Source organism: Mobula hypostoma, chromosome 3 (assembly GCF_963921235.1).
Source record: "Mobula hypostoma chromosome 3, sMobHyp1.1, whole genome shotgun sequence".
Lineage (NCBI taxonomy): Eukaryota > Metazoa > Chordata > Chondrichthyes > Myliobatiformes > Myliobatidae > Mobula > Mobula hypostoma.
This window is the reverse complement of record NC_086099.1, coordinates 112,401,225-112,416,181: the sequence shown is the minus strand read 5'-3', so window position 1 is coordinate 112,416,181 and position 14,957 is coordinate 112,401,225. Positions and strand designations below refer to the sequence as shown.

The 14,957-nt window shown below is 46.1% G+C and overlaps 1 protein-coding gene across 5 annotated transcripts in view; it reads left to right on the top strand.

Moving 5' to 3' along the window:
- LOC134344194 (ankyrin-2-like) overlaps positions 1–14,957 on the top strand; it is a 978,678-nt gene that overhangs the window by 476,306 nt on the left and 487,415 nt on the right. For all 5 annotated transcript variants that reach the window (XM_063043600.1, XM_063043603.1, XM_063043602.1 and 2 more), the window contains one exon: positions 13,280–13,378. In XM_063043600.1, the coding sequence (XP_062899670.1) occupies positions 13,280–13,378 (99 nt within the window). The remainder of the gene's footprint in view (positions 1–13,279; positions 13,379–14,957) is intronic.

Below are 14,957 nucleotides of genomic sequence, written 5' to 3'. Positions count from 1 at the left end.
TTACAGATGGTGATTTATTCAAGGAAGCAATGGCCATTACCGCAGAGACAGTTTTTAATGACTTTAAAAACAAAAACGGCATCACAACCGCAATACATAATGTACCACTTGGCCCTGCAACAGTGACAAGGAGGGTAGAGTCACCGTCAAGAGGACGTGGATCGACTTGTCACTCTGTGAATATTTTTCACTACAGTTCGATGAATCCCTGGATGTAATGCAAACAGCTCAGCTTGTTGTATTTGTCAGAATGGCTTTCCAGGATTTTACAACAAAGGAGGATTTCCTCACTCTTTTGCAATTAAAGGAAAGAACGAGAGGTGAGGATACTTACAATGAGTTTAAAAAATATGTCCGTGAAAATGACATCGCCATTCATAAACTGGTGGCAATTACTACTGATGGGGCCGAGCAATGAGCGGTCTGTGCATTAGTTTATAGCACTGAAAGTCAGTGCCTACTTCGGGTCACTACTATGTGAAATTGCATTTTCACAGATGAAAATTATTAAATCTAAGTACAGGAGCTGACCTACTGACAGACACCTCACTAGGGTTCCCAACTTTCTCACTCCCAAATAACAGACAAAAGTAGCAGTCAAATCCCGGGACTTTTGTGTTTACCCCGAGAAAGACTACCATGACCATGAAGCCTTGCGCGGGCACCTGTGTGCGCATGCGTGATGTGCCGATTTCTTTTTTTTACCCCACGAATTGGTTTTGGCTTAATTTTCATTATTTCTACTTTATATAGGCTGTGTATTTATCATATCATTCCTGCTTTTACTATATGTTACTGTTATTTTAGGTTTTATGTGTTATTTGGTATGATTTGGTAGGTTATTTTTGGGTCTGGGAATGCTCAAAATTTTTTTCCACATATACTAATGGTAATTGCTTCTTCGGCGTAAAGCATTTCGGCACGAAAGGTTTCATAGGTACGTCCTACCTTAGCGGGGGGAATACAGGACACACACACACTGGCTGTCTGTAGTTATGGGCCAAATTTCAGGGAACTAGTAGAAAGTATTCAGCCCCAGTCATCACACTGAGTGTAACAGTCAATTTTTATTCATTTATTTTTCGTGTTGAAATAAAATTAAATAATGAAACTTAGAATTAAAGGTGTAAAGTATTGTAATATTCTTAAAGAAAGACAGCTTTGGCCTGTTTGATATGCTAGTTACAGTGTTTTCTTGTTTGAATTCATTTGAAAGTTTGACAGAAGTATTTTGTGTAATTCAAATACAATTCGCCCAAATAAAAGGCCTCAAATTGGAAGTACAATCTGAGCTGTGTTTTCTCTAAACGATTTAGTAGGTAGATCTTGCCTTTCACTAAGGTCGAGGTAGGTGATCTTGGGCTTAAAAAGGTTGGTGACCACTACTTTAAAGTCTCCACATATGTGCACCTTGCTTGGTTTTCCTGGTTTTGTACTGGAGGTTTTCTTCATCACTGGAACAATAGGCATGGCCTATTCACTCCAATCCACCTTTGACAGGACCCCAGTCTGCTCCAGATTTTTCAGTTCAGCCTCTACTGTAGAACGGATTGCACATGGCACTGGTCTGGCTTTGTGAAATTTTGGACATGCATTTTCCTCAATCTCAATCTTTGCCCTCATGCCCTGAAGTATTCCTATTCCTTTCATGAACATTTCCTCAGTCAAGTCAAGTCAAGTTGCTTTTATTGTCATTTCAACCAGAGCTACTGGTACAGTACACAGTAAAAACGAAACAACGTTCCTCGAGGTCAGGGGTCCCCAAACTTCTTCGCACTGCGGACCGGTTTCATATTGACAATATTATTGTGGACTGGCCGACCAGCCGGGGGGGGTGTGGTAGGGTTGCCAACGAACAAGAGTAGCAGTCAAATATGTTGGGTTTACCCCGACGAAGACAACAATGACCATGAAGCACGGGCACCAGTGTGCATGCGTGATAGGTGCATGCGTGTCCATGCCGATTTTTTAAATCAAATCGTTTTTGGCGATTCTGTTCGGGGGGGGGGGTGTTAATCACGAACGCAATATAGGTGATGAGTGGCTAACACACTCAATTTCATTTCCAAAAGGGTTTATCTAACTAATATAATATTAAACACACCGCGTATTTTCCTCGCATGAATATAGCGATAAGTCAATTATCAGGGGAGCTTCAAGTAAGTGTTGAACGAACTTCCAGTAGAAGTGGTAGAGGCAGGTTCGGTATTATCATTTGAAGAAAAATTGGATAGGTATATGGACAGGAAAGGAATGGAGGGTTATGGGCTGAGTGCAGGTCGTGGGACTACGTGAGAGTAGCGTTCGGCATGGACTAGAAAGGCAGAATTCGCCTGTTTCCGTGCTGTAATTGTTATATGGTTATATAAGTCAATAGCATCATAACATTTTAAGTAACGTTTGGATATTAAACACGCAGCATATATTTTCCCCGTATGAACATATAAAATCATTGCAACACACCAATATCGCTGAATCAGTGGGAGCCCTGGGCTTGTTTCCTTGAAAAAAGATGGTCCTATCGAGGGGTGATGGGAGACAGCGATACTCGAAGGAGGTTCCTTATGTCCAGTCTATTCCGCAATTTAGTTTTCGTTGCATTCATTGCAGAGATATGTTGGAAATGGAAGCAATGTTTTCAGTGCTTTCGTGGCTATCTCAGGATATTTAGCCTTTACTTTGATCCAGAATGCCGGCAGAGGTGTTATGTCAAACATGTTTTTCAACCCGCCGTCATTTGCATGCTCGAGAAGTTGATCTCCTTCCCGCGCTGACATGGATGACGCGTGCGTAATGACCTCGCATGCATTCAAACTCAACAGTGGCCGTGACAGGGAATGAGGAAAGGTGCAGCTGACTCCTATTGCCAAATCATATCGTCTCATCGCGGCCCGGTAGTGCATGCTTTGCGGCCCGGTGGTTGGGGACCACTGCTCTAGGTCCATGAGGCTACCTGAAACAACACAAAACTATACTAGACTACAAGAAACAATACAAAATTATATTAGACTTCAGACCTACATGGGACTACATTAAGTGCACAAAACAGTGCAAGACAGTATAATAATTAGTAAACAAGACAATAGGCACAGTAGAGGACCAATTACAATTTAATAATGATGTAAATGTAAACAATGTTTTAGCAGGAATTGAGAAAGAAATGAGCAAAAATTGCTAAGGGAGTGGAGTGGTGTTCAGTTGAGTGTGTGTGTGTGTGTGAAATGAAGTGCCGGGAGCAACATCAGGACCTTTTTATGGCCTTTGTCGACCTCTCCAAAGCACTTGATACTGTGCAGGGAGAGCTCTTATGGGATGGCCTCCTCAGGTTTGGCTGCCCCAGTAAATTTGTTAACATCCTTCGCCAGTTCCACGATGGGATGACTGCTCAGGTGACCATAGGAGGACAAGAGTCCGAGCTCTTCCTTGTACACACAGGGGTGAGGCAGGGGTGTGTGCTAGCGCCAGTGCTCTTTAACATCTTTCTCTTGTGTGTTACCAAGCTTCTCCACAACGAGTTTGAAGACAGCAGCGGTGTGGCAGTGGACGTCAGATTAGATGGCAACCTCTTTGACATCAGGAGGCTCCACGCAACCACCAAACTCTGCAGGGAGCGGGTCCTGGAGCTGCAGACGACTGTGCTCTTGTGGCCCATACTCCGGAGGATCTTCAGACTGTCCTTGCTGTGGCGGTGAGAGCGTACAGCAGGATGGGGCTGACTGTCAATACCAAGACAGAAGTGGTTTGCCAATGGAGTACCAGTGTCCCACCCACTCTACCTACCTTCACTGTTGGTGATGAAAAGCTGTCAGTAGTGCCATCTTTCAAATATCTGGGGAGCATTCTCTCTGAGGATAGCGGCATTGACAACGACATCCAGAGCCACATTCAACAGGCATCAGCTGCCTTTAGTGTAGATTCTTTCAGAACGGGAGCCTTTGTCCCTCCACAAAAGTCACCGTATGCCAAGCAGTCTGTGTCACCACCCTCCTTTATAGCTGTGAAGCTTGGGTAACCTACAGCCGTCACATCAAATCCTTGGAGCGCTTCCACATAAGCTGCCTCCAGTGCATCCTGGGAATTACCTGGCGTGAGCGGGTGCCTCACACCGAAATACTTGTAAAGACCAACTGCAGGAGTATTGAGGCCATGATCACCCAGCGTCAGCTGCAGTGGCTGGGGCATGTGATAAGGATGCCCCCATGTCGGCTACCCCGCAGAGTGTTATACGGCCAGCTACGTCATGATCGACACTCAGCTGGAGGGCCAAAGAAGTTAATGCAATAAGGCTTGTTACTGGGCAAATGTGAAATTGCTGTTACCTCATTTGTTTGCCTTTACTTTTGCCATGTCTTTGTGTATTATTTTGCTGTATTTAACATGTGCGATAAAACGAGTTACTGGGCAAAAGTGACAATTGCATCTATTGAATGTTTGCACAAGCAATACATTAATAAAGCACATTGCTAAATGTATAAAACATGTCTGCATTGGTGTTATCTTGTATTTCCATACAATGTTACATTAGGATGTTACACATCTATTGTCATGTTGTTGTGGCATTGGAGGTTGCGTTCAAGAAAACTATGAAATGCTGCGCTGCTGCCACCATTTGTTCCGGCACGTCATGACAGCATTTTTAAAAGTAGCAGGTTACCCCGTACATACTACAACGGCCAACCAGCATTTTCAGATTTAAACACTCTGCAGAGTGTTTTAGAAAAGCTCCATTTCTGGGGGAGGAAAACGCTGTTTCAGTGTGGACGGAGGGTCAAAACGAAGAGAAAAAGCTTCGGTTATGGATTTATCCAGTCTAGTGTGGACGTAGCCTGTGTAAGACGCTGGCTTTCTTTTCATCATTAACACCGTTAGCATCAGAATATAACTCCGCTCTTTCAATGTAAGTTACCCAGTTTTCAATGCTAGTATCAAATGCTGTAACGGTTCCAGTCATTGCCATCTTTGTTATGTTAATTTAGTCCTGTTTTTCCTTGTTTTCTTTTTAGCTAGCTCCTTGCAGTCACTGCACGTTCCACGTGATTCACGTGCCCCTTTTGCTAGCGCCAGGAGTGCACTGTCTAGATGCGTGTGTCACTCCTTTTCATCTCCCTTCTCTCTCCTCTCTGAGTGTCGTTATTAACTGAAACACGGCGTTCCGATAAGATGTAGGTTCATAATTCTCATCGCTAATTTGTTGTGTATGTGGCCTGTTTACACAACTATGTAGCGGTGTGCTACACACACAGCTAGAAATAACGACACGCAGTCTGTAAGTTGCAGCTCGAGACTAGTTTATTCAAACTTCGCGGCACTGGCTTTTACGCAGTTCCGTTCCCACCCTCTCTGGGTGGAAATGACGTCAGAGGCGCATTACAAAAGTCCCTTCCCGCGTGCGGGCTTTCTCCCCTTGCTGGTGAAGAAGGCGGCCCAGCGCACCATTTTGTGAACCGGTTGGCTTGCATAGAAAGTAGGTCACCACATAACCCCCGCCCCAGAACCGGCGATACACCCCCCCAATATCCACAGTCTGGATCAGTCTCTGTTTGGGCAGTCTGCCTCTGCGCTGCAGTGCCTGAACCTCGACCGGCTGCGCCAAGTCCACATGGGCCGGTTTGAGTCAGTCCACCATGAAAATCTCCTCTTCCCCCCAATTTCCAGAACGTATGTGGACCCGTTGTTCCTGATCACCTTGAACGGCTCCTCGTACAGCCGCTGTAGCGATGCCCGGTGTGCGCCCCTTCGTACGAATACAGATCTGCAGGTCTTTGGGTACGCGGGTCAGGATCTGTCTGTGCTGTGAAGGTGGTACGGGGGGCCAGGTTGCCGAGCCTTTCACGTAGTCTGTCCAGGACTGCTGCGGGTTCTTCTTCTTCTTTCCCCCTTGAGGCTGGTATGAACTCTCCTGGGACGACCAGAGGTGCGCCGTACACCAGCTCGGCTGATGAGGTGTGCAGATCCCCTTTGGGCTCTGTGCGGATTCCAAGCAGGACCCAGGGAAGCTCGTCCACCCAGTTAGGCCCTTTCAGACGGGCCATGAGAGCCGACTTCAAGTGACGGTGGAAGCATTCCACTAGTCCGTTCGACTGTGGGTAGTAGGCAGTTGAAAGCTGTGTTCCGAACAGGCTGGCCACAGCCGACCTCAGGCTGGAGGTGAACTGGGTGCCTCTGTCGGAGGTAACGTGGGCCGGTACCCCGAAGCGCGCTACCCAGGTTGCAATCAGTGCTCGGGTGCAGGAATCGGAGGTGGTGTCGGTGAGTGGGACTGCCTTTGGCCATCTCGTGAATCGGTCTTCCATAGTTAGGAGGTTCCGCGCTCCTCGCGACACTGGAAGGGGCCGCATGATATCCACATGAATGTGTCGAACCTCCGGCGGGTGGGTTCGAACTGCTGCGCAGGGGCTTTGGTGTGTCGCTGCACCTTGGCCGTTTGGCACTGCATGCATGTTTTGGCCCATTTGCTGACCTGTTTGCGAAGTCCGTGCCACACGAACTTGCTGGAGACCATCCGGACGGTTGTCCTGATAGATGGGTGTGCCAAGCCGTGTATGGAGTTGAAAACTCGCCGCCGCCAGCCTGCCGGGACGATGGGGTGAGGTTGGCCTGTAGCCACGTCACACAGGAGGGTCCTCTTACTTGGGCCTACATGGAAGTCTTGCAGCTGCAAACCTGAGACTGCAGTCCTGTAGCTGGGCATCTCGTCGTCTGCCTGCTGCGTCTCCGCCAGTGCTGCATAGTCCACCCCCTGGAACAGGGCCTGGATAGCTAGTCTGGAGAGTGCGTCCGTCATGACATTGTCCTTTCCCGAGACATGCTGGATGTCCGTCGTGTACTCGGAGATGTAGGACAGATGTCGCTGCTGGCAGGCCGACCAGGGATCGGACACCTTCATGAACACGAAGGTCAACGGTTTGTGGTCCATGAACGCGGTGAACGGCCTGCCTTCTAAGAAGTACCTGAAATGCCGGATTGCCAGATATAGTGCCAACAGCCCCTGGTCGAAGGCACTATACTTGAGTTCCGGTGGCCGTAGGTGCCTGCTGGAGAATGCCAGGGGTTGCCAGCGACCCTCGATGAGTTGCTCCAGCACCCCACCGACTGCTGTGTTGGATGCGTCCACTGTGAGGATGGTTGGAACGTCCGTTCTAGGGTGCACCAGCATCGCAGCGTCTGCCAAGGCTTCCTTGGCTTTAACAAAAGCGGCCGCAGCCTCTTCGTCCCAAGTAATGTCCTTGCCTTTACCCAACATCAGGGTGAACAGGGTGCATGATACTGGCTGCTGAGGTGAGGAAGCGGTGGTAGAAGTTCACCATACCAACGAACTCCTGAAGGCCTTTGACTGTGTTGGGCCAGGCGAAGTGGCGGATTGCGTCTACCTTGGTGGGCAGAGGTGTTGTCCCGTCTTTGGTAATCCTGTGGCCCAGGAAGTCGATGGTGTCGAGTCCGAACTGGCATTTGGCCGGGTTGATCGTGAAGCCGAAATCACTCAGGTGGGAGTAGAGCTGGCGGAGGTGGGACAGATGCTCCTGACGACTACTGCTGGCTATGAGGATGTCGTCCAAATAGATGAACGCAAAATCCAGGTGGCGTCCCACCGCATCCATTAGCTGCTGGAACATCTGTGCGGCATTCTTCAGGCCAAACGGCATTCGGAGGAATTCGAACAGGCTGAACGGGGTAATGTGTGCTGTTTTGGGGATGTCTTCAGGGTGTCCCAGGATTTGATGGTATCCCTGGAATAGGTCTACTTTGGAAAAAATGCTTTCCCCGTGCAGGTTTGCTGCCAAGTCCTGTATGTGCAGCATGGGGTAGCGGTCTGGAGTTGTAGCCTTGTTCAGTCTGTGGTAGTCGCCACATGGTCTCCAGCCCCCGGCTGCTTTGGGTACCATGTGCAGGGGAGAGACCCATGGGCTGTCGGACTGCCATACGATCCCCAATTCCTCTATCCTCTTGAACTCCTCCTTCGCCAGGTGGAGCTTGTCCGGTTGGGGAGCCTTCATGCACGGGCATGGAGGGGTGGTCCCTGGGTCGGAATGTCGTGCTGTACTCCGTGTCTGGGCATGGCTACTGTGAACTGAGGTGCCAGAACCAACGGGAAGTCCGCCAGAATTCTGGTGAATTCGTTGTCAGACAGCGTGATGGAGTCCAGGTGTGGGGCTGGCAACTTGGCTTCATCCAGGGAGAACGTCTGGAAAGTCTTGGCATGGACCAGTCTTTTCCCTTGCAAGTCGACCAGCAGGCTGTGAGTTCGCAAGAAGTCCGCCCCCAGGAGTGGTTGGGCCACGGCAGCCAGTGTGAAGTCCCACGTGAACCGGCTGGCGCCAGACTGCAGCTGCACTGTGCAGGTGCCGTAGGTCTGTACTGTGCTGCCATTTGCAGCCCTCAGGGTGGGTCCCGACTCCCTGTTGCGGGTGTCATACCCCAACGGGGGTAAGATGCTGATTTTCACTCCGGTGTCGACCAAGAAGCGGCGTCCTGACTGTTTGTCCAGACGTACAAGAAGCTGTCCTGGTGGCCCGCCGCCATAGCCATTAGCGGCTGGCCCGGGCGTTTTCCGGGAACTTGCAGGGCAGGCGACAACGATGGGCTTCTGTGCCCCACCGCTGGTGGTAGAAACACTACTCTTCATTGGCCTCCTCACTCCTGCCTCTGCATTGTGTGCGCTTCGTTGCCAGGCCTGGTCTGGCCTGCTGTTGGGCACGTGGCTTGGTAATCTGTCCGATGGGTTCCCCGTTCTCCCTCTTGGCTTTCCACAGCACGTCTGCCCAGGCCGCCACCTTCCGGGGGTCACTGAAATCTGCGTTGGCCAGCAGCAGATGTATGTCCTCGGGCAGTTGCTCTGGGATCGCCCGCTCAAACATGAGGCAGGGCTTGTGTCCTTCAGGCAGGGCCAGCATCTCGCTCATTAATGCTGACAGCGGCCTGTCTCCCAAACCGTCTAGGTGCAGCAAGCGGGCACCTCGCTCACACCGTGAGAGGCCAAAGGTCCCTATGAGCAGTGCTTTGAATGCTGCATATTTGCTTCTTCCGGGGGTGACTGTATGAAATCCTCAACTTGGGCGGCTGTCTCCTGGTCAAGACAGCTCACCATGCAATAGTAACGCGTGGAATCAGAAGATAACTGCCGAATCTGGAACTGGGCTTCTGCTTGGTCAAACCACACGCATGGTTGCAGCGTCCAGAAAGTCGGCAGTTTTAGCGAAACTGCGTGAACAGATGAAGAGTCGATCAACTTTGGTCCAAATCCCGTTTGGACCATCAGGGTCACCAGCTACACACAGAGCTAGAAATAACAACACACAGTCTGTAAGTTACACTCGAGACTAGTTTATTCAAACTTCACGGCACTGGCTTTTATGCAGTTCCGTTCCCGCCCTCTCAGTGTGGAAATGATGTCAGAGGTGCATTACAAAAGTCTCTTCCCGTGCGCGGGCTTTCTCCTCTTGCTGGTGAAGAAGAAGGCCCAGCGCCATTTTGGGGCTGGCCTCTCTGCCGACGCGCGCGCCATTTTGTAAGCTGGTTGGCCTGCATAGAAAGTGGGTCGCCACATTAGTAATAAAAATGCTGGAGACGGGAACTAAGTTTCGTGGTTCTTTACGAGTCCGAACTTGACACAAACATACAGATCAATACGCGCCTAATAGCGCATGTAACGATGTGTTACTAAAACATAAAGTAGTCCCTTATTATAATGTAGGCCATACGGTACAGACCACATCTATGGCATGTCCCTTGGCCTTGGGGCATCCACCTCTGCTTGAATTTTCTCATCACACTTATGCTTAGTTTAAATAATTCACACTTGTCATGTCATGCTCTGAGCCCCTAACCTTTTGAACACTGTCTTGAGATTTTGGAGATGTTCCTTGTCACCCTTGCTGGTAACAATGATGTCACCAAGGAGTTATGTCATTCGGGTAACACTGTGTACCTGGTAAGCTTGCAGCACTTGCTCCATAGCTGTCTGCAGATACTACTCCAAAAAGAAATGTTATATCGATAAAGCCCTTTGTGAGTGATTATGTTGAGAAATACTTTGGGACCTTCTTCCATCTCCATCTGTAGGTAGGCCTAAGTTGACTTTGCTGAAGTATTTTCCTCCAGAAAGGTTTACAAAAATATCCGCTATCCTGGGCAGGGAGTATTGATCTACATTCAGTACAGAGTTGATGATGACCTTAAAATCTCCACAGATCCTGACAAACCCATTCCTTTTGGCTGCTGGGACCACAGGCATTGCCCATTGGCTCCACTCAGCTTTGGAGAGAATTCCTTCAGCCTCCACGCGATCTAGTTCACTGGGCACTTTATCATAGATGGTATAAGAAACTGGGTGGGCTTTGTAAAACTTGGGTGTGCCATTTTCATTTAACACAACTTTACCTTTGATATGTTTGAGTTTTCCAGTGCCAATCTTGAACATTGCTGAGGCATCATCCAGTAGATAGATATATAATCATACTTTATTGATCCCGGGGGAAATTGGTTTTCGTTACAGTTGCACCATACGAAAACCAAGTAGCTTTCTTAATTTGCTTTCAGTTAACTCTGTTACAGGGGATGTGGCATGGAAATAGTGTATGGATCTCCAATCAAGTTGTAGTTGTCTCAGCCAATCATAGCTCCACATTGCTGGGCCTCCTATTTTTGCCATATACAAGCCTGATGTAGCTTGTTGGTTGTTATATTTCACTGTTGGAATGTCATTCCCACAGGAGTTATATTTTCTTAGGTATCTGCAGGGTTCACTACAGTATCTTTGAACTGTTGTTCAACCTCATTTTGTAGAATGACTGAAACAGCCAAGCCAGTGTCCAATTCCATTTTAATTAATTTGGCACTCACTTCTGGTGTAGGCCACATAGCTTGTCTCTTCAAAAACAAGAGAAAATCTGCAGATGTTGGAAATCCAAGCAACACACACAAAATGCTGGAGGAACTCAGTAGGCCAGGTAGCATCTATGGAACAATGTAAACATTCGATGTTTCAGGCCGAGACCCTGGGTTCCTCCACCATTTTGTGTGTGTTGCTTGTCTCTTGTTAGTTTTCATACTGTAGATCTGAAGGCTGAACAGTCCTGTGTCACTCTCATCATTATCAGATTTTCAATCGACAGCAGGCAGATTAGTGCTGTGTTTGAAACTGCAGCCACTTTATTTTTAGTCAGGGCATGAAGGGATATGGCAGAAGGCAGGAGATTGGGGCTAAGAGGGAAAATGGCTCAGCCATGATGAAATGGTGGACCAGACTCAATGGGCCAAGTGGTCTAAATCTGCTATAAAACTCATGTCTTTTTATTTTCCTCCCTTCCCTCCCTGTTCAGTTCATTTATTTTTGTCTGCCTGACATTCTTTTGTACGTGTCGTATTTTGTTGCATTTTCTACAAGTTTCACCTTAAAACCCATAATTGTCTGCTGTATGTGAGCCCCTGCCATTTGAGATGTATGCCATTTGGAGCATTTAATTGGTTATCCCCCTTTCCACCCCCCCCCACCTCCAGCTATAACAATCTTAAGGAACCTGACATGATTGCCTGATTAGATATTTACATTCATGAGCAAGATTCCAAGTGTACCTAATATAGTGACAACTGAGTGTAGTTCCTGTTCCACAGGATTCTGAATAGGCTATCCGCACTCAAGCATGTGTTGGAAAGGTGTGTTGCGAGTTCAAAATGAATCATGGAAACAATATTTCTCCAACTATGTGATCAATTTAAGGGACATAATCTCTAAGTACACATTCAGTATTTCTCAAATAGAAATTAGTAAAGTTTCTGTCAGAAGACATTATTTTGGGAAAGACGTGTGAAAATTAAAGGCATGACAAGGCAAGCTTGCATCAAAAATTGTTCTGGCTCTATAGTTGAACAAGCTTTTTTTTAACCTTCATCATTCTTTTAAATTAAATCCTTGAGTGTGGGTGGTGCTGGATTTGGTGTTTAAATCCAAGGTTCTTTTAGAAGTCAGAAATGAGACATAACTCTTGATCGTTTTATTAAAGCTTGAAAGAACAGAAACAGAACAGTGACAGGGGTCTACTACTTGAAGAAGAGAGAAACTAATGATGGAGCTGAGCATAAAACAGTTACTTTAATACCCAACGAAAAGAAAATTTAGATTAGGTTAGATTATTTAGATTAGGTTAGATTAGATTAGATTATGCGGACACGCAGTCCTCTTTTATTGTCATTTAGTAATGTATGCATTAAGAAATGGTACAATGTTCCTCCAGAATGATATCACAGAAACACAAGACAAGCCAAGACTAAAAAAACTGACAAAAACCACATAATTATAACATATAGTTACAACAGTGCAAAGCAATACAGTAATTTGATAAAGCACAGACCATGGGCACAGTAAAAAAAAGTCTCAAAGTCTCTCGAAAGTCCCATCATTTCACGCAGACAGTAGAAAGAAGAGAAACTCTCTTCCTGCCATGAACCTCCAGGGCTGCAAACTTGCCGATGCAGCACCCTGGAAGCACCCGACCACAGCCGACTCTTGAGTCCGTCCGAAAACTTCGAGCCTCCGACCAGTCCTCCGACATTGAGCACCGAGCACCATCTCTGCCAAGCGCTTCGACCCCATTTAGATCTACAGATAATAATAAACTAGTAAGAAAACACATTCACTTAATGCAGAACAAAGCCTCTGGAGTTTTTCAAAATTATATTTTGTATAACCATGAGAAGCATCTTAAACTGTTATGCATATAAAGGCTATTTAAAATACAAGCAGATAATTATTTGTTAAATTGCAAAGAAAATGACCAATTACATGTTCAGATCCAACATTAAATTTTAATGTCATTTCTAACTGCAAATGTAGAGTTGAGAGTGGGCCAATTCCTGTTATGCTTCCTATTACATGTTGTTAATTGGATCATTTTCTGATTTAGACATGACAGTCCCACAAACAAAGAAAATAACTTTGGGTTAAGTGAGTATAAATATTTCTCCCTAAAATGTGAAATGTCAGATTGAATATTTCTGAAGGAACATCACTATCCAACAATATAATTGAAAAACATCTGGGAAGTTAATTGACTGGAATGTCTTTCTGGGAATGCAGCATGACTTTTCTGCAAGTTGATGGGTATCTTAAAATATTGCAAATTGTAGGTAGGTGCCAGAAAGCTAGTTTATGTGTTGACGAGATGTTAAACGTATTTCTAGTACTCAGTATCAATCACTGAACAACTAGTAATATTTAAGCCTGAGCTTTGCTATGAGTCATTCATTTCATGTACTGTAAACATTTATTCTTTGTTTATTTTAGAATGGTTTCACTCCACTCTATATGGCTGCCCAGGAAAATCACATTGAAGTTGTCAAGTTTCTTCTGGAAATTGGAGCTAACCAGAGCACAGCCACTGAGGTAAATGGTTGAATGATAGCATATCAAGTGTCTTTGGAGTCATACAGCACTGAAGTTAATTCTTCAGCCCACAAGCATACCTCTGAGTAATCAATACCCAATCACTTGTGTGAAAACAACTCTCCCCTGTTTCTCTTTAAAGCTCTTTTTTCTCTCTTCAGACTGACACCCTCTCGTTTTTGATACACCTGTCATGGAGAAGAAGATTCTGATTATCCACCATGTTTTTCATAATTCTATATGCTTTTATCAGCCTTCTTTGTTTCAGGGGAAACAAACCCAGCCTATCCAGTCTTGTTCCATAATTTATGTCCCCCAATATAATCAATTTATAAAGGGTCTCAACCTGAAACATCACCTGTCTACGCTGGTCCATAGATGCTGACTAACCTGCTGAGTTCTTCCAGCATTTTCTGCGTGTTGCTCTTGAAATGTATTGTCTCTTTCAGGGAACTATGAATTTTAATGCCAAAGTCATCAACACTCCCCGTTTGTTGTATATGACCTATCCGACATACACTTGTTGGGACTAAGTGCTATCTACCAATGCTCCACCCAGCTTTACATCTATCCTATATCTTTCTGCAGCCTTAGACAATATTCCTTGCTATCCCCAACACTAATATTCTAGTCATCTGAGTGTTTATTCATTGTGCATCTTGCATTCACATCCAGGTGAACAAAACATGTAATAGACATGAAAGACCCCAGCACCAATCCTTGCATTTTACAGACTTCCAATCAGAGAAATGTCCATCCACCACTGTTCATTTGAGTCCTACAACCAAAATTCAATCCAATAATCAGCCCATAGTGTCCTACCGACCCTTAAACTTACTCCATAAGACCATAAGACATAGGAGCAGAATTAGGCCATCTGGCCCACCGAGTCTGCTCCGCCATTCAATCATGGCTGACCATTTTTTTTCCTCCTCCTCAATCCCAGTTCTCAGCTCTCTTCCTATAACCTTTGAACTATGTTCAATCAAGAACCTATCAATCTCTGCCTTAAATACACTCAACAACATGGCTTCCACAGCTGCATGTAGCAAGAAATTCCACAAATTTACCACCCATTGGCTAAAGAAATTTCTCTGCATCTCAGTTTTGAAAAGGCGCCCCTCTATCCTGAGGCTGTGCCCTCTTGTCCTAGGCCCTCCCACCATGGAAAATATCCTTTTCACATCTACTCTGCCTTGGCCTTTCAACATTCGAAAGGTTTCAATGAAATCCCCTCTCATCCTTCTGAATTCCAGCAAGTATAGACTCAGAGCCAAAATCTGTCTAAGCCTTCCCTCCCACATAAAGCTCCATTTTCCTTCATTGCCTTTCTAAGAGTATCTTAACCTTCCCTCATGTATCTGCATCTGCTTCCAATACCAGCAGTGCATTATGTATACTTACCACTCTGTATAAAAAATCCTGCCTCTGACATCCTACCGATACTTTCCTTTAAATTATCTTAAAGGTATGCCTCTCGTATTAGCCATAGCTGTCCTGGGATTTCCCCCTCTTGGAATCCAGCACCAACCTGACTTTTCCATTTGTAATATAGTACTAACAATAGTTACGACTATTG